Source organism: Centroberyx gerrardi, chromosome 2 (assembly GCF_048128805.1).
Source record: "Centroberyx gerrardi isolate f3 chromosome 2, fCenGer3.hap1.cur.20231027, whole genome shotgun sequence".
NCBI lineage: Eukaryota > Metazoa > Chordata > Actinopteri > Beryciformes > Berycidae > Centroberyx > Centroberyx gerrardi.
The window spans coordinates 14,870,221-14,890,367 of record NC_135998.1 but is presented as its reverse complement, the minus strand read 5'-3'; the positions used below and the strand labels follow the sequence as shown (position 1 = coordinate 14,890,367).

The 20,147-nt window shown below is 40.3% G+C and overlaps 1 protein-coding gene across 2 annotated transcripts; it reads right to left on the bottom strand.

Moving 5' to 3' along the window:
- Positions 1 to 1,353: 1,353 nt before the first annotated feature.
- On the bottom strand, positions 1,354 to 6,707 carry sftpba (surfactant protein Ba). 2 transcript variants are annotated; one of them, XM_078288188.1, is made up of 10 exons: positions 6,482 to 6,707; positions 6,243 to 6,301; positions 5,415 to 5,489; positions 4,286 to 4,408; positions 3,991 to 4,110; positions 3,690 to 3,773; positions 3,338 to 3,521; positions 2,817 to 2,890; positions 2,657 to 2,714; positions 1,354 to 2,547 (listed from the first exon to the last, which is right to left on the bottom strand). In XM_078288188.1, exons 1-9 carry the CDS (start codon positions 6,606 to 6,608, stop codon positions 2,658 to 2,660), a joined length of 903 nt encoding a protein of 300 aa, XP_078144314.1. In that variant the 5' UTR covers positions 6,609 to 6,707; the 3' UTR covers positions 1,354 to 2,547; position 2,657. The 2 variants fall into 2 exon arrangements, with proteins under 2 accessions (XP_078144314.1, XP_078144321.1); XM_078288195.1 differs by having other exon boundaries at positions 1,355 to 2,547; positions 3,690 to 3,770; positions 6,482 to 6,705.
- Between the last annotated feature and the right edge of the window lie 13,440 nt (positions 6,708 to 20,147).

Genomic DNA, 20,147 nt, shown 5'->3' with positions numbered 1-20,147 from the left:
TTATGTCAGAGTTAGGGTTGTAGCTGCATAAAGGAGTGTTAGAGCGAAGTAATTCTATTTTTCAGAACTCAATACATTGAGTACATACCTCTCTCTCTCTCTCTCTCTCTCTCTCTCTCTCTCTCTCTCTCTCTCTCTCTCTCTCTCTCTCTCTCTCTCTCTCTCTCTCTCTCTCTCTCTCTCTCTCTCTCTCTCTGGCAAGGTAGCCCATGTTGGCACTATAACATACATATATTTATCTGTTGGTTTGTAACTCTCATACCACAAGTCCAATTGATGCCAAACGTCTTACACATGTCCGGGAGTTCTAGATCTAAAACTTTGCCATTGGGACTACCCATGTCAGCCATCTTGATTTTCCATGATTTTGTATTTTATGTGAAACAGTTTTTCCTCAAAGCTTTTTCAGTTTTTGTCCTATTTGTGCCAAAATCAGTAGACAGCTTCAGGGGACTGAGATAACACAAACCTACTATAAACCAGCCCAATCGCATGAACCGTTTGGCCGCTAACAAATTAATTTGCAAATATTCGTGACCAACTACAAAATTTGCCAGAACTCCATGGCAACTCGGTAGACATGTAAACCTAAAGTTTCATTAAAAACGGTCAAAAGGGGGCGCCACAGTCGTTTCCCCTGAGCTTGTTAAAGCTAGAAAATAGCAAAAAACACAAATTAATTGAATATGAATGTGATTGGTCAAAAGGTGGCGCTATAATTGCCTTTCAAACTCAAAATGGAAAATACGGTAGAAAATCTTAACACTTTGGCTTAGAGAGCGGCAATTTTCAGGACATGTCAGCTGAAGTGAGATAAAATAAATCTAAAAGCACTGGTACCAACGCCGGTTCTGAAGTAAATTTTTGAAACCGTCATACCTTCATTACTAAACAGACAAAAAAATTGTTATAACTTAAAAACTGAGCGCACGGTAGATCAAAATGTACAGCTGCAATTGGCCTGATGACTTCACACTGTCAAATGTTCAATATAGATTGACCAGTCTTCATTAAACTAATCAATAACTGTGTCAATACTCTCAAGATGATGTTTGTAAAGCCACGATGAAATTGATTAATGGGGAACCCGATTAGAGTTTTAAGACCTTTCAACCATAGGCTGCAGAATCACAATGTTTCTTCCTTTAGTTCTTTTGTTCTCACGGAAGCTGTCAGGTTTGACTCAACAAGGAAAGCATCTGCCTCTCAAGCAGAAGCCCAGCCCGTCTTTTCTGAAGTCATCCATGTTAACCATGTCAAGAACAATAGGTGAATCCATTGTGAATGACTTGAATATGATTTACATCACACTTCTTTCAAAGGCCATAATTTCCACACCATAAGTCAACAATCTCTTTCCTTGTTTTTTTCTGTCCAGTAGCCTATAGTGGTTAGACGCATTGCGTAACAATAACAATATCAGTGGTTCAAAACACAGTTAATATGGTTTTTCCTCCCAACTTCATGCATAAGTTAAATGTATTCAGTTTGTCCAACAGCAACTTGTTTGGAATCAACTAGGTTGTCATGGGAAATAATTTCCTGAATCTGTAATCAGATTGTATGCTATTAGACTTTGGCTACTTGATGCATTTTTATTTAAATATTCACAAAATGTATTCTGTGAATTATTGTTCTCTTTTTCAAGGTGTGCTCAGACCACTCAATTTTCTAGTTATTATTATTACTTTATTTTGTTGTTTTAAAATAAAGTATGGCCCATCGTACCTAAGAGGCATTTTGTCTTTCCAGGCCGACACTGTAAACAAGAATTTGTTCTTAATTGACTTTCCTAGGTAAATAAATACCACACATGGAGATGCACCAAGTCCTCCACTGACTCAGTATATTTACCAGACACACGCTTCTGTCATTTGATACTGTCTCCTACTAGAGATGTACTTGTCATATGACCTCTTAAATAGTTATGAGAGTTTGGCGTCAAAATACGAGTAACTCAAGGTGGGTATGCAAACGCATGAAGGGTTATGTTACAGTTGACGTCCTTAAATCTAAAGGAAACTATTTCTACATGAAATATAAACCTTGTTGTGATGCAATTTAATAATTCTGTAATGACTACACATTTAAGCAAGGAAATGAAATTAGGTTACATAATCACAATAATAAGTATAAGTAAAAAAGTATAAGTTTAAATCTGACCAAGCGTACAGAAGAATCATTTAAACACAATTTGTTTTGTCAGAGATACGTTCACCAAGACAGATTGTTTTAGCCCTACAGGCAAAGATTTCAGATATATATATATATATATTTTTTTTTGCATTCCTTTTGCAGCTGAAGATTATCTGCTTGCCCATTATATATATTCAAGGTAACTCTTGGTTTTCTTCAGTCTTGGCAGACTGTGTATACAAACGCAAAATCACAAAAGACAGATTGATATCAAATCAGCACCAACTCAAGCGTGAAAGAAATGCTATCGGACAGAACGCCGCTGATGTTGAGCAGCTCGAATAATATTTGCAGTTGGATGTTGAATGTCCTGGGTCATCCACAGGGGCACTGAGGCTTTTCATTCCCACCCTAAAAAGAGGAGTTTCAGGAAACAAATTATTTTATATAGTAATGCATACATTTTTATTTATTTCATTGATTTAATTTGTCACAATCCTATCATACAAATTCCACCTACCTTAAAGTTTCAAAGCAGGGAGCGCCTTCCAGGCAAATCTCTGACAGTAGGACACAGTCTGCATAGAACATAGTTGGCATAGGTAAAAAAAAAAATCCATTGCTACTGAGCTACTTCTTAAAGCTTAACGCAATTTCACAACCAAATTGCTGTTGCTTACCCTGCACCTGAGGGCCGTCTTGAAGTCTCTGCACCTGTAGTTTGTCAAAGTGCAAGGGTCCTGCAGAGCTTTGTCTGAGAAAGAAATAAAAAGAAAGCTGTTTGAATGAAACAGTGCCGATACTATGTGTGGGGTTCTTTTCATGCTTATTTGTAACAGACTCTTAAATGCACCTGATTGAATGTACTTTGTTTTTCATTTTCTTAAAGCCATTGTGATCTAAAGGCTTATGCTTAAATGCTTGAAATTAGTTTTTTTAAGACATAATATAATATAAATAGTAAAGTTGATATATGAATTTCTTTCCAAAGCCTTTGCCTTTCCATCAAGGCAAGATAGTTTTGATTTGTTTAACACTTTTTTGGCCACTGCATAATTCAATTTGTGTTATTTCATAGTTTTGATGTCTCTACTATTATTCTAAAATGTGGAAAATAGTAAAAATAACGTAAAATGTGGTGTGTTTAAACTTTTGACTGGCAGAGTCTGAAAGCGGGGGGGAAGCAGCCGAGCTGACTCACCAATGAGAGCCGCTTCCTGCCCCTTACACATGTGGATGAGGGCACAGATGGTCTTGGGGGTGGCGTAGCTCAGGAGCTGGTCCAGCAGCGTCTTACCAAACTTGTCAATCACGGTCTCACACTCCTGTCGGTAGGAGGAGGGCAAAATGGCACAGATCTCCTCCAGCAGCTCAATCACAGCACTCTGCAAAACAGCAGGATGTAAAGTAGGGAGGACAGTGAGCGTGCAAGTCTGTGACAAACACGCAATACTGTCTGGTGGCAATTATGTGTTTGTGTCTGTGTGGGTGTGCAACGGGACAAAGAGACACTGTTTGTTTGCGTGTGTCTTCATTGTACGAGTATGACTCACCTCTGTCCTCTCTTTTGGCAGCATGCTCTCCAGTGTCTTGATGAGAAATATGCAGAAGGTACATTGTGATGTGGGTTGCACCTGCTTGACAGGCACGAGCAGCAGTGGGAGTCGGGGGCAGAGGTGAAGAGATAAACGTATCGTGAAACAAAATACAGATCAGAGACAGACAACAGCAGAAGATTTTATCTGAATTCAAAACATAGATAAAAAAAAAGCAGGAGAAAGTTGGGGCCATGCCACATATACGATATTGTCCTTTTCTGTTTTTTTTCTTCTTTACAGCTGCTACTTAACTGACCTCTTGAACTACCATAGCGGCCTTAAGTCGCTCCTGGACGTATCGGATCAGCTGTTCCTCCTGCTTGTCAAATGAGTGGGAGCCACAAAGCCCGAGGATGGTGCAGACCTGGCCTGGTTTCTATAGAGAAGGAGATTGAACCAATAGGGCCATTTATCTTTTTTTATGACAGACTTCTCAAAAGCGTTGTAAACACGCAGGAAGTGCAGAGAACAAGGAACACTGATTATTTAACTCCTTATATTGCTCTGGGAATCCCAGCCCAGGGGAAAATCACTCCAGCCCGCCAACTTACAAGAGCTGCAGTCAGGAAGGTGATGGCCAGCGGAAACATCTTCTCCACCTCGTCTTTGCAGATTTTGCCGCTCGGCCCAGGCAGGCGGTCGCACAGACTCTCAAGGCCATCCATCATCTTTCTCTGGAATAGAGGGGTGCAGGTTTTGGGTTTTGTCATCTAGAGCAGGGGTTCTTAAACCTTTTCAGCTTGGGAATACATTTTAGATATTTAGTATTAACCTCAGACCAAGTCTCATTAAAGCAGACTGGTTTTCTTGTCATGCTGAGGCCAAACAGCTATTCCAGGGAGTTCCACCCAGCGATGTAGTTTGGTAAATTCAAATTACTCATCTTTTAATTTGCAGAATAGAGTTTATTTAGGCTGATATAAATCTTAATGATCCAAATTCATAGTACACATAGTCTTTTAACAGGAAAAAAGCATAAATGAATGCTTTTGTGAAAGTTTAATTGATATTTGTTTATACTGGTGGATATTCTCCTTATGATAATCACTGACTGGAGGTCATAGTTTTCCCGCTTTTGTTATTAAACGCTACATCGCTGGTCCCAGTTACCCACAGTCTTCACCGAAACAGTCCTCCAGCTGAGTGGTGAAATGAAAGATGTGTTTTTGAAAGTAACCAATTAAGGTGATAGAGATGAAGAAATTCAAGTTCTTTTTTAATATCTCAGATGTTAACTCTGGCTCAGAGGAAAGAGGATCTTTGAGGTCAGAAACAGCCTGTGAAATTTCATTTCAGCTTTTGTACAAGAGAGAAAGTAGGAAGTGGTTTAGCACACAACCAAAAACAGCCATAACCCTCATTCTGTGTGTGTGTGTGTGTGTGTGTGTGTGTGTGTGTGTGGGTGTGTGTGTGGGTGTGGGGGGTCGGGGTGTATGCAAGTCTGTGATTACACCCATGCATCTGCATCTCTATAAGCACGTGTTTCAACTGACAGAAGTGCAGCTGAGAATAACAGGTCATTTTCAGGAATTGAAAGTGAAGCACAGATCTTAAAAAGAGCTTCATATAAAGCAGTGTGAATGGTAATCTTGAAGAGCGAATGTGGTTATACACAAATAATATCAACAGGCAAACAGTAATTAATGTTTTGTTTGCTGCTCAGCTGACTGTTGTGCTCACCTGGAGGTCTGCATTGGAAAGCAGGTCAGCGAGGAGTTCAAATATTTGGGTGCAGTCCTGGCAGCTATTCCCAGTCTGGATAGAAGAGAGAATAAGCTTTAAGCAACATACTGAAATTAAAATTAATATATTGACTTAAAAAAAACAACAACACATACATATACCAGATATCTACTCTAAGCTGATGTTATACACGCATGATGTGCATGTATGTAGGTTACCTGTTAATCATTTTTGTGTTGAAATAAATGTGTTTATTGTACATCCAGAGTTTATTTTATAATGAATAAACTCTTATTTATGACTGTATCAGTTCTACTGGAGTCAAAACTGAAACATCAGAAAAACAGAAGTGAAATCTTGGGGTAGTTTTCATTTTAAACTTTATTAGGGTGTCACGCGTGATGGTGTTTCTTCCTGATTTTGAAGAATTCAAATCAGCTCTCAGTTCCCTCTGTAATTAATGTGTTAACACTTTTTACACTTTTTTCCTTACATTTGTCAGATAGCTTAGACTTCATCTTTAGTTTGCTTTCAGGTGCTAATATTGTTTACAGTTTCTATAGTTGCTTTATATGAATTTGTTTCTTGTAATAACATTTGTTGTTATGGTTTGTCATGATGGCTATCTTGATATGGTTTTGTCTCATGGTAATCATAATAATAACTGTAACACTATTGTTTCTGTCTTACTGTATACAGCTCTTCTTGAGTTCTTGATGGGTATACAACATGTTGCATTGTAAACCTCCATTGTAATCCTGTTTTCTGTTTATGTTTAGTAGGGAAAACACAGTTTGGTTTAAAAAAAAAAAATGAATCACTTACTGCACTCAGAGCATCCGGAACCTTTTGCAAACCCTCAACATTAAAAACCGTTGTCGAAGCTGCGGAGGAAAATTAACGTGGATAATCATCATTGTAATCCCATTACATGATTATGTCACTGTGCACTAGAGAAAATAGCTGCACAGTTAGTTTCATCCGCTCATTACAGCAAAGTGAATAATAGCAAGGCTAAACAAGCGACATAAAGATGTGTCATTAAACAATTTCCCATGTCTTACCTGAGCTCTGGAGACCAATGAAGAGAAGCAATGCAAACTTGAGTGGGTCCATCATCAGCTGTCTTTTCATCAGACTTTTTACTTCTCTGCTCAGGACTGTGGGACAAGCAAAGAGTACAGCATGCATTTGACAGGGGCCACCTGCCTCCTATAGCCCACCCCAATCAGATTTTAAGAGAAAACCACAGGCTAGTATGATAAGCTATTTGTTTTCAGCATAGCAGAACCGTTTTTTTTTATCAAATGGGATGCTAATATTAGTCATTTATCAGGTTTCGTGTTTAGTTCCTCATTCCAAAGTGTAAAGAATACACATTCCTTTTTGGGTATTTGCTAGACTCAGTTGTGTGTTGAGATGTAGTTCTATATTATACAATATGCAATAAGTGCATGTTATGGTTCATGTCAACAAAATATAGTTTTACACACTTTATAAAAAGCTTTGGGGGCTTTGAAGTTTGTCTGATTACATCTGTAAAACAATGAGTCATATTTTGAGTTTTTTTTATATGGCGGGGATTGTCCGCTGAGAGCCTTGGCTGCTCAGGATGTCCACATTAAGGACTCATTCCCTTCACAGCTCAATCCATACCTGTAGTGTTTTTTTCTGTATAATATTACCCTCTCCACCAACAGCATCCACTGGATTAAATCTCAGGACACTGAGTTGGTGTTTCCTCCAGAAGAAACCACACGCCTCCACACCCTCTCTCAACACTATTTAAAACTATTCTCACCTACAATGCACCTACACAGAGGCATTTATACCTGTTTCACAACATTACATACAATGATTCCTAATCTCTGTATTGGTCTCAAAAACAATAGGCTGACGGGACAGGTGACCCGTCTGGCTTGAAAGGGCATAGTCCTGTCCTGTCTTTGTAAGTTCAGAAACTGAATTGTATAGTATAGCAAATAGTAAGCCTGAATATGTAAGACAATTACACAAAGAGCTGAGAGTGGTGTATGACTAATCACTCTGCTGCCATAGATATGTCATCATGTCATCATATAACTTATGTCTTAGTCATGAGATAGATTTACATACTTTCGGTTTCAACTGGTATCCTTTTCAGTCAGAGCCACTGGCTGCTCTTTTCGGCTGCTTCAGAAACTGCCTTTGTGGCCTGCAGCTCTCTGGCCATGAATCCCTACCTGAATTTAAAAAGAAATGTCCAGCACTCCAAGTGTATGGACTAATATCTCTTAATTTATTCTTAAAACACAGCAGTAGCAACAGAAGAAAGCATTTCAGCCCTCGGCCTATAGACATATGACATATGAGACATATGAGACATCTCTGCAATGTGAATATGGCAATTTACCCAGATCTACATATTGTCTGTCTTGCATTGAATATCCAACCTTCTCTGTTACCACACAATATATGAACCCGAGAATACATATTTGCCATACAATATTCACAGGTCCACCTAAACCTCCAATCTGAATAAACAGATACAAAAGCACAAACATGTTAAAAGTTAGTAGGTCACACAAATTGCCAAAAATTCCTAAGTGATGCGTTGAACCTGTCCCCAGGCGCCAAATAGGCTAGTGGCTGGTATTCAGTCTGTTACGAAGCCAATTTCCCGGTAGATTGGTAGCCATATTAAATCTCTGGAGTTTGGGTTGCCTTCTTATTTAAGAGACACCATTGATTCCTTGATTAAAATCAGTGCTATCAAAGATATTCAGGATAAAGACTTCTTATATACTCTGGATGCTGCAAGCTTGTACACTACCATGCCTCAACATGAGGGATTAGAGGCTTTGTGTTATTTTTTGAACTTTATTCAACAAAAACATTTTTATTTTCGTTCTACAAAACAGAACACACAAGTGAAAAAATTGTGCAGGTGAGATAAAACAAAAAAACACTAGTGGCTTGTGAGGGCGTCTCACCTAAACAAGACAGACAAAAGAAAGCAATAATAAAGCACTTCACATCAATAAAATAAACAAAGTAAAATAAAATAAAATTATAAAATGAATTAAATAAACTAAACAATATCAGTGTGTTGACTACATAATAACTCATTAGTGGTGTGTGTGTGTGTGTGTGTGTGTGTGTGTGTGTGTGTGTGTGTGTGTGTGTGTGTGTGTGTGTATCAGCAAGGAGTGTGAAACAACAGAGAGAGAGAGAGAGAGATAGTAGACAAAAGTGCACAATTCAAGTAACAGTATGGTTCATCAGACAGATCCTAAGCCTATATTTGAAGTTGTTGAGGGAAGAAGAATGAATGAATGAATTAAAACAATATTGTAGCATGTGTTCCACAATCAACATCTCCTGTACCTGATAGAGAATTGATAGCAAGTAGTTCAAAAATGTGGAATGTGCAAATGATTAACATCTTGTGTCAATTTCACGGAGGAACACTTTGTAGGCATGGGAAGTGAAGCAGGCCGATACATACAATTGTAGATAAAAATACACATTCGATTTACTCAGCTGACACGAGGGTAAACACAGCAAAATGCTTGAACTAACCACGTGGATCGGCCGTCATCTCCACATTGTATTGTATTATGTTACAAACAATGTATGCCGCGTCGTTAACGCTTGGGCTGACGTTATGGAAAAAGCAATCAACTTTGGAAAATGTCTTAGTGGTTCACGTGTTACACATGGCAAGCAGAGACGCTTGGTAGTAAAGTCTGTCCCTGTCTGACTGGTGGTAAACTCCTTATTGGGCTGGGGATGAGATACAGTAGCTGAATGTAGTAAAAATGTTTTGACACAGGCAGCTTGGCTTGATTCATCTGCCGTTCTAACATTATATGTGCTGCAATAAGTGTATTGGATAGATGTGTTTTTGAAGTGGAGGTCCCCAGGGTGTTGGTGGCCCTCTTGCTGTCTTTCAGTTTCTAATGAGAGGGATCTTCCATCCTGGGTCCCAGAGAATGATGGAAAGAGAAACTGACACTGTCATTTATGTTCCTCTTAGGGTAGGGAAATATCATATTTGAATGTTTATTGGTATTGATTCACTCCAAGGTTTGAACAATGCCGTACAATATCATGTTCTTTATAGACAAAGAAACATGATATTGGCAAAGGAGAAGTGCTCACTAACACGGATTTAAACAAATTTGTGAACAAAATTTGAGAGAAATAAGCCTTTTGTGTGCATAGAAAAGGTCTTGGATCTTTTATTTCAACTCATGAAAAATGGGAGCAAAAACAAAAGTGTTGCGTTTATATTTTTGTTCAGTATATGTGTCCACCTATAGGATCACTCAAAACCACACATAACCATATATAGTAAACATGCATACATACAGGCACTGATTACATCACTATGGTATGTAGGACAAAGGGCACTCCACTATGCAGGACAAAAGAGAAAAGGACAGAGTATATTATTAATACAAAAGGCACAGTATTCATTTTATTTCTTACAATTTGCACATAAATGTGCCAGAAATTTGAGGGACAGTTTGGTAAGAACAGATTGTCAAGTGGATCATCAATATTTCTTGTCTAGTCTCCCATGCAATAATTGTATGAATTGTAATGCTATGATAAAAGTAAATATGTAAAATCAGTCGCAAGACATTTTAATTCTGTGAGGATATGTGATTTGTTCCTTAAGGTTTCAAGGTACAGAATTGATGAAGCCTTTGAAACAGGGAGGTGGTCGAGATAGAGTGCTTCTGCAAAGAGGCATTTCAGATACACAACCTGCAAACTGAACACCCTAGGGGTTTAAATGAAGAATTATGGTTAGGATGCTTTCAGTATCCGTTGGACCTTGCAGTCATATTTGACTAGATATATTATTATTATTACTGTATATTACTATATTTTTAACTGCGTCCTCTCCCCATACCTCTGAGCAGCATCAGTCTACTGCTGACGCCTTAGTCTCTGATTTTAACAGAATTTGTCTGAATATTCTGGATGACATTGCCCCTTTTAAAGAAAAACTTGTCAAACCCAATGCCTTGCCCTGGCTTAATGACCATACCAGATACATCAAAAGGCAATGCAGGAAAGCAGAACGCAAATGGAAAAAAGATAACCTTAAGGTGTCTTTTGACGCTCTTAAAGGTGCATTGTCCGCTTATCAAAGTGCAGTAAAGGAAGCAAGAACTTCTTATTTCTCCAACCTTATAGTGAGCAACGGGCACAATCCCAGGGTCCTATTTCAGACCATTAATTCAGTGATCAGCCCCCCTCCTTCTCAACCGATTGAGGCCACTCCGGAAAAATGTGAAGAGTTTCTTCTCCATTTTATTAATAAAATAGAGGAAATCCGGCTCAAGATTTCCCCTATTCCTAGAGATCACTGTATCTGTTTTGAACCCTCTGCCTTGTTGACCCATTTTAATCAAATCTCTCTGCTGACCTCAGAGGAAACCATTGTGGGCATGAAATCCTCTTCCTGCTCACTTGACATTATCCCTACTAGGTTCTTGAAAGAAGTTTTCCAGACTGTCGGCCCTAATATTCTTTCGTTTGTCAACAGCTCACTATCCACCGGTTCTTTCCCCTCCAGCCTGAAACATGCAATAGTTCAACCCTTACTAAAGAAATCATCCTTGGACCCTCTTGTTCTAAAACATTTTAGACCAATTTCTAAGTAACCCTTTCTATCAAAAATTATTGAAAAGATTGTTTCCTCACAATTGATTACTTTTATGAATAGAAATGACATTTTTGAGGAATTTCAGTCAGGCTTCCGGGCCCTGCACAGCACAGAAACAGCTCTTGTAAAGGTCACTAATGACCTATTGCTTGCTGTTGATTCAGGTGCCTGTTCAGTTTTAATCCTCCTTGATTTGAGCTCGGCTTTTGATACGGTTGACCATAACATCTTACTCAACCGTTTAGAAAAATGGGTTGGCATTAGGGACTTGACTCTGGATTGGCTTCGCTCATACCTTTCTGACAGAACTTTCTCGGTTGTAGTTGAAGAGGCCTCTTCCTCTGTTGCCCCTTTCACTTGTGGTGTTCCTCAAGGGTCAATCTTAGGTCCTCTATTGTTTTCTATGTACATGCTCCCTCTTGGTAAAATTATTCGTCATCATAATATCCAGTTCCATTGCTATGCAGATGATACCCAGCTCTATGTACCACTTAAACCCGGTGAAGCAGGTAACTTACCCCAAATTATGGCTTGTCTCAATGACATTAAATGCTGGATGACACAGAATTTCCTCCAGCTAAATGATGCTAAATCTGAGATCATTTTAATCGGCCCCCCAAATTCCATCAGTTTTTCTCAGAGTCATCTTGGAAGCTTATCTGTCAACATTAAACATACCGCCAGTAATTTGGGAGTGCTTTTGGATTCTGACCTTTCCTTTGATGGTCAAGTGACGAGAGTTGTGCAATCATGTTTCCTTCAGCGAAGAGAAACATAGCTGTATATGGCTCTGCTCTGGTGGATTGGCCAGTGCGGTTGCCTGATCTGGGTCCTGTCGGGCTTTTGTGGGGGCGGCTTGATCGTGGGGCCCGTGGGGGTTGCCCTGCGGGCCGGTTGTGCCTGTGTCGGGTGCTGCAGGGGACATGGGGTGGGGCTTCCCCTGGATGTCCCGGGGGCTTGGAGGCTGGAGTGCCTGGGGTCTGCGGGGCTGTCATTGCTGTGCGTGGGGTATTCTTGATGGGCGGGGGGTTTGGGGAGTGGAGCAGTTGTTTGGAGTGGAGGCAGTGGTTTGTGGCATTGTCGGTGTCTTGGCTGTGCCTTTTTTGATTGGTTTGGTGCTGCCTTGGCGGGTGGAGTCATTGGTTCCTTTCGGGGGTATGGAATTTTTAAACTTTTGAACTTTTGAATGGCAGTGTATCTCCTTTTTATCGTTTATTTTGTTATTGTGTTTCTTCTTCACGTTCACTTTTATCTGTTTGCATCTGTGTTTAGTTGCATGTCTGTTCGTTTTCTAGTTGTATCCATTTATCCCCTGTATTACCTTTTATTCCTTTTTTTGGTATTTTTTATTTATTTATGTTTATTATTCAACTGTTTTATTTATTTGATTGTGGTAAATTCTGCATCATTGTTTTTTGGGGTTTTTATTGTATGTAAAGCACTTTGTAAACTTTGCTTTTAGAAAAGTGCTATACAAATAAAGTTATTATTATTATTATTATTATTATTATCATTATTATTATATATACTGTATATATTAAAGGAACACTTTGCCGATTTTCAACCTTCCCTCCATGTTGCCTGCACCGAGAGCTCCCCGTTCATTTGCCAGCAGAAGAGTTTTGCCGGCTCGTATGGCTCTCGATCCGACTGTCCGTGGATGCGGGCACACAAAAATGAGTTCGAATAACAGCCATGTGAGCTGGCGCAGCTTCAAAATCTGTTGTTCTTCCGAGAACCAATGACGTCACTGGTTCGCAGAAGTACAACAGATTTTGAAGCTGCGCCCCAGAGACACAGAGAACATTAAAAAAACCTGTTGTTGTTTTTCACACTATATCCCGATTTCGGATAGATAGAGAATTGGCAAAGTGTTCCTTTAATTTGACATTTGAACCTTTTTGAGTTGTGCCTGGTATTTCCTGATCACGAATCGTTACTTCCCTGAGTAAATCAGTAGTGGATGTGGCTAAACATTTGTGGCACCAAACTTCCACAGAGCAAACCCTGACTTTCCAGCCTCGGCTGCCAGCTCAGTGTATCTAAGCTTCTTCCTCTCATATGACTCATCTACCAGTTCGTTCATTGTCCCTGCCCAGCTTGAGAGACTGCTTTTGGCTTCCTGGTGACGTCTTTGGTCCAGCACTAGCTTCCTCTTTTCTAATGGTATTGCTTTGTTCCATGCAACATTCATTTTCAGTGCTAGCCACGTTTCTAATTTTAATAAGACAGCTATTTTGACATTTGAGAATGAAAAAATAGCACAAAGTTAACTGGTCTTGATGACATTCCCCTGTTTCTCGGTCTGTTTCTGTAGCTTGGCAACGTTACTATAAAGCAATGGGGAAGAATTCATGGGAATTGGAGACAAATCCTGTTGAACAGTTACTACTTCTGTCAACAGGCACTGTTCTGCCAGTTTCTGCTGTGGCACCTGAATTTCCCCAAGGGGATTAATAAAGTGCTATCTTATCTTATCTTAGGCTCCACCAAAATGTAAACATACAGAGTGTGGCGTTCAGTCTGACCACAAACCGCAGGAAAATACTCATACAAAAGCTTTTGGGGAAAACCCCTCCTATACTTCAGAGGATGCTATTCCAGCTAGAGCACTACATAGCTGGATCATACTTTATTTCAGGCAATTAATGCAGTCCAATGGTCTCAAAGAACTCAGTGTGTATTCTGTAACCATAGCGATGAACAACTATGCAATTCCAGATAGTGCTAGCCAGCCAATCATCACAATGTGATTTTGGAGGTGTGTGACTCTGCTCAGACACTGAATGGACCCCACACACATGGTCGCAGAGGCTGCAATTGCATCATATTGCTGTTGATGCTGCTAATGCTGCACATTTTGCAAAAAGCATAAATTAACACTAACACTTAAATTTACAGACACATGCAAATCAGTAGTGCCTGGGAAAAAAATAACCGGCGCAACTGTTTCCAGTTTAGCAAGTGATTTACTATCAACTGGATGACAAAAATTTGTATTATATGTATTTTTATATCAAAATCTTATTACTTTTACTTAGCCTAACCCTGGAAAACAGAAAATCTTTAGTGGTTACTTAATGGTGTACCGGGAGGCGTACATAAACATTTCAACCAGTAAAACCATCACAGATTTCACCATGATCCCTCCCTGTGTTATGTCCTGCCCCAGTATCCTCGCTCAACAGGAAATAGGCCTACATCAAGGAAGCAAGATGCTCTCAAAATGCAGTTTCATTGTGACTTTAAGTCTTGGGATTGCGCCTAGCCACTTGACATCTCAAATGGTATCACCTATGAGGAAGAAAGTTCTCCCAAAATGAATTAGAAGTGCTTGTGGATGAGGCAAAAAAGGTTGACAAGTTCCTACAAGCTCGCAATGTCTCCATTTCATAAAGGGATATGGTCTGACACTCGCATCAGAAAAATTACAAATAGCACCAAGTCCAGACAAGGGAGGAAAGGAGGACAAAGCAGAAGGAAGACAGGAAGTAGAAGAAAGAGAACATGCTGGGGGCCAGGAGAGGCCTTGTCATGGCATAAATGTTTTGTGCTTGTTTGTAGGCGTTTGTACAGCTTGTCATTTCATTTTAAATATTTTGTCTGTCCATAATGGACATATTGACTCCTGCATGTTTTGTTTGTTTGTAGGCGTTTGTACAGCTTGTCATTTCATTTTGTCTGTCCGTAATGGACATATTGACTCCTGCAGTCTCACCTTTATCGCTTCAGTTCTTCAGTTCCAGCCTATTGTGCAGTGCTTTTTTAGATTTTACTCAAACATTAGTTCAAGCATTCAAATTCAACTTTGAATGATGCATTTGTATTTCGATGTGTAGAGTATTGATGTCCTGTTTTGCTACATTTTAAACTTTTGTATTGTAATTTTGTTCTTAAAAATTTTACATGCTATATTACATGCTATGCTATGTTTTTGGGCAAGATCAGTATATAGACATTGGTGCAAAAAAAAATTCCTTGAATGCCTTCCTCATTTTAGGTTAATATTGCTATTGGGGCGGCTGTGGCTCAGGAGCTAGAGCGGGTCGTCCACTAATCAGAAGGTCGGTGGTTCGATCCCGGCTCCTCCAGTCCGCATGTCGAAGTGTCCTTGGGCAAGATACTGAACCCCAAATTGCTCCCGATGGTTGCGCCAGCACCCTGTGTGGTAGCTTGATGCCATCGGTGTATGAATGGGTGAATGTAGGCATTGTTGTAAAGCACTTTGAGTGGTCGGTAGACTAGAGAAGCGCTATATAAATGCAGTCCATTTACAAAAATAAATGCAATGAAAGGCAACAAAAGCATAGGTAAAACAGAGATGGCAAGATTTAAAACAAGGAAAACACAAAGTGGCTTTTAATAACAAGCTATCACCAATTCCTGGTGGTGGCTCCCCAGACTCAGTGAAGGAGATCAACACACTTAACATTTTGGATGAGTCTTCTAAAGGTATGAGCTTCAGGTGGTTTAGATTGTGTGTTACAACATCAGGCTGCTCTTGACAGGCTTATCTGTTCCTTCTCTCAACAGATGCTGAGCAAGTCAATTATTACCAAATGGAGGTGGAGCAACCCTCTACGGCTAATTAACTCCCTGCAATGTGTTCAAATAGTAACACCAAACGTCAGAGACCTAGCTGTGCAGTCAACACCATTTAAGCCCACATAACTATCAACTGTCTGTCACTAAACACTGGTCATTCACAATCAACAATGGTGTGTGTGTGTGTGTGTGTGTGTGTGTGTGTGTGTGTGTGTGTGTGTGTGCGATTTCAGCTAATAGACCAGCCACACTCAACGCCACATTCCTCTCAATTTGGCCTAATGCATTGTGTATACATGAACACACACAACGCTTCTCAGTGTCTTCTCAATGCTTCTTCATGCATTTTGAAAAGTCTGTGCTGACCTCACTGCCAACCTAATTTTGGGCATGGTGTCAGCATACTCTATCTATCTTTGTCTTCGTTATCTTTACATTGATTCTTGACTCAGCTCAAGATTCCAGTCCTCAACAACAGAGATCATCACCTTCATCTCCAAACAGACCTATCTCTTCACCTCCAAAAGCAAGGCCTGTAAATGAAGCCACAAATATTGAAGTTTTGGTCCTGGAGGAGATGCAAAACAAACTTGCAGGAGACCTCGCCACCATGACTAGGTCCTTTCCTGCTCTCCCTCACAGAGGGAGGCTAACCATACTCTGATGCAGGGTATGGGACAAATTATCTTGCATCTCTGTTCTGTGTGTCCCTCAACAATCGCTGAATCGCTGAAAATGATGACAGTGCCCAGTATAGGCTAATTAATTATGCAAAAATAAAGACTGTGCATTGGAAGATCAACAACTGTTTCATTGAACTTGTGATTGAACTTGAGATGTAGCCTGCATAAAACATCTAAAATAAGATTTGTTAGCCAGAGGGGAAAATTTCACCTCTTTTGCGATAAAAAAAAAAAAAAATGCTAAAACCAATTACTAAAAGCCACTAATGAATTCTGTGTAAGCTAAATGTTGAACAATCACATTTTACCTTCCAAGTCCCTTTTTGCAGCCTATTTTAGTACCTTGTGCTCAAAGATAACTAGACAGACTATTTCAATGATCAGTTTTATTTCAAATCATATAGGCTCATATAGACAGAAATCACTAATTACTCATTCCCTTGTACGCCATCCACACCCGGTCTGGAGAGGTCGGCCTCCATCGTCCTCATCCTCACACTCCAACACAGGCATTCCGTAGCAAAGTGCTATATTGCGGTGCATGCTGCACCCAACAGTTTTATGGCATGCCCCCTCTGGAGTGTACAGCATGGCTCAGTGTCCGTGCCGGTTCCTTGAAGTGGATTCGCACTTCCTGTCCCTGCACCGCCAGAGCCACTCTCCCCTCAGTACTACTTGAACCCCGTGCAACTGGGAGTCCTCTTCCCGTAGGTGTTTTTGTGTCTAAGGCTCTGCTTTCTGTTCACCAGGGTATTGTTGAAATCCCTGTGGAAAATGTAGGCTCTGACGATGTGTGGCTGAAGCCGAAGTGAACTGTATGTGATAGAACCACTGCCTTCAGCAACATCAGATACAAGAGGTGACAGCGTGCAGTGATACTCCCATATATATTTCCAGTCAATCTTGGCCTAATCTTTTATCTGAACGGGAACTGCGAGGAAATTCCCTTCTAAAAATTCAAGAGCAAACAGGAAACACATGCCCACTAGCCCACAATGCTATTATGGCATAAAGCCGATCTGAGAGTAAAACCTCCATCTAAACATGAAATGGCAGCACATGAGTGTAAAGGATTAAAGAAGGTGGTGCAGAAGTGGGCCAAGATTAGACTAAAGGACAGTGTCACCAAATCCAGTGTCTAGAGGACAGTCCTAGGACGGTGTCACCAAATCCAGCGTCTAGAGGACAGTCCTTAAAAACCTTGATGACCATGGTGATCAAGGCATCAAACGTACTACTAGTCTAGTGAGGCAGAGGAGGTCCATTCATGAGAGGCAATATAGAAAGTCAAAATTATCAGGAGTGTGACCATTGTGTGGTTGCCAAGACTGTATAACCAAAACTCCGGGCATTCCAATGAAGTCTAGAGTCAACACAAAGGCACTGATTGGCCCGATCGTTTTTCCGATCGAGAAATCGCCTTTGAATAGAGCAACACCAGACTCTGAATCTACTAAATCTGAAGAGTGGACGGGTCGCGATTCCGGGTCCGCGAGGTCCGGTCTAGAAAAGAACCTTAAAGTCGAGATGAAACGGCATTTCGAGAGTATCTAATTTCCGTATCGTGACGTATTTCCGAGTGAAACAGGAAAGACAGGCGGGACATAACGTTGGGAGGAATTTGATTTGAACGTTGAAAAGTGGGTGTGTCATAACACCCGAAGACACACCGAAGCACCGTGCTGTTGCTAGCTAGCTAACTAATGAATCTTAGCCTCTTAGCTCTGTGCGCTAAAAGTTGAAGATTGATTGATGGGTGGATGTCATGATATTATTGGTTGAAATTAGTTACGGGCATGCTTACATAAGCACACGGCATATTTTGTTTTACAGGAAGAAAACATGATTGAATTTTGATATAAGAATACGAATATGAATATGAAATTGATTTTTTGTATTTTTTTTGGCATATATTGTTAAATAGGTGCACAGTATGACCGGGGATGTGATCTAAAAGGGTTAAAAAGGCATTTTTCATTTCATCTCGTCTTTAATAAATTAGACCTTAGAGTTCCCTGCCAGAGCTTCTGATGCACCACTGAATGGTAATCAGACAGTTTAGGCAACTAAAACAACTGTGGTTAAGGTTATAGTTACGTTTAGGCAACTAAAACAACTTTGGTTAAGGTTTGGGTTAAGGTTAAGGTTTAGGCAACTAAAACAACTTGGTTAAGGTTGGGGAAAGGCTTTGGTCATGGTTACAGCCCCTATGTGTAGAATTTGTATCTGATTATATCATCCTCCAATTCATTTTGATACCATAAAAGTTTGTCAGTAGAAAAATTAGACCATCGCGGAGAAAATTGGTTGTGTCGCTTTCAGTCTGTCCATTCTCTGTGTCCGGGGGTACGAACTGGCGCGAAGTGCCGTACTGACTTACGGCAGAAAGTCAAACCAAACCAGGAAGAAAACGGACGCAGTTTGAATGCAGACTAGTTCCTTAGATTGAACAGCGTGAAGCTAATCAATATGGCAGATAGTGGTAACATGGAAGACAGGACTGTAACTGCTGGACCCTCTGCAACAAAACAAAACAAGAAGCCTATAACAGAAGAGGCTAAAAGAGCTAATAGGGAGAGGGAGGGCAGCGCGAGACCCGGAGCTCCAGGTTTAAGACCGACACAGCTGGCTTTCTTTCTCCTACACATGTAAGTGAAATATCAATAAGGGTCTCAAATTGTGTTACCGAAGCTTTTAACTATTTTTTAGGACCCGTGTAGTTTATATATGCGGTTATGTCTGTACAGCTACTAAGCTATGTAAACTAGCCTAGCAAATTAGCTTCACTGCAGTCGGTACATAGCCGGCTGCCGACAGAGAGTGGGGGTACAGAAGGGAAAGAAACTATCATAGCCACTTACATTTGTCAGCAGATAATCCTTCTGTGTGCAGATTGTAATCGCGTCCTTTAGTCCGCATTTTCCTTTCTGGTTCCGGTTCATGTGTCCTGCCTTCTGCCAGCTTGATCGGCCGTAATCGCCACATTTAATACAACTCCATACCGATTACATTACTATAGTACAACAAAACGCAGGGTCAACCCCCAGAGGACCACAGTGGTGAAAATGGACAGTGAGACACAGTGAGAAGTACTGTTTACGTTAGCTAGCAATAGCAACCCTACATGTGCCTCAGAAGACTGGAAGGCACCCCTGGGTGATACTGCCAATCTTCTTCTGGGCATGGAGGAACCAAATCATAACAAAACAAGACTTGCGGAGGAGGACACGTTTGCCGATGTTGTTGTAGTTCCTATAGCTGCTATTAGATGTTACCTAAGAGTCCATATTACAGATTGTTCCTAAATGCTCTTAAATGCCATTTCGCACTAAATGAGGCAACAACACCTGGCGTCTCCTATCTACATATGCCAGAGTAAGTGGGCATGGTGGTGCTGTAGCCGTCATTCATACTAGTACCCCAAAATGGGGGATTTTAATTCTTGTGAATCATTGTCTTTTTCTTTTGATAGGAAAAATCCCATTTTATGTGTAGTGCTTTACTACCCCCCCTAATTTGATAAGAGCTTTATTACAGATTTCTCAGAATTGTTATCATTGATCACAGTCAAATTTGACAGGTGTATTATCCTTGGAGATTTCAATATTCATGTTTGTTGTGCAGAAAACACCTTTTCGCTCCAATTTGAAGGAATTAATGATAGAATTCAATTTAGCTAGACAAAATTATTTCTCTCACCTTACCACCAAGAACTACCAAAACCTCACCAAGGAACCACAGAAGAGAAGAGTCTGGATAGAGACTTAGGGCCTTGTTGTGGTGGCAGCACCAGGCGCCGCTCCTTGGCAGAGCATGAGCGGGAGGGAGCGTAGACCTGAA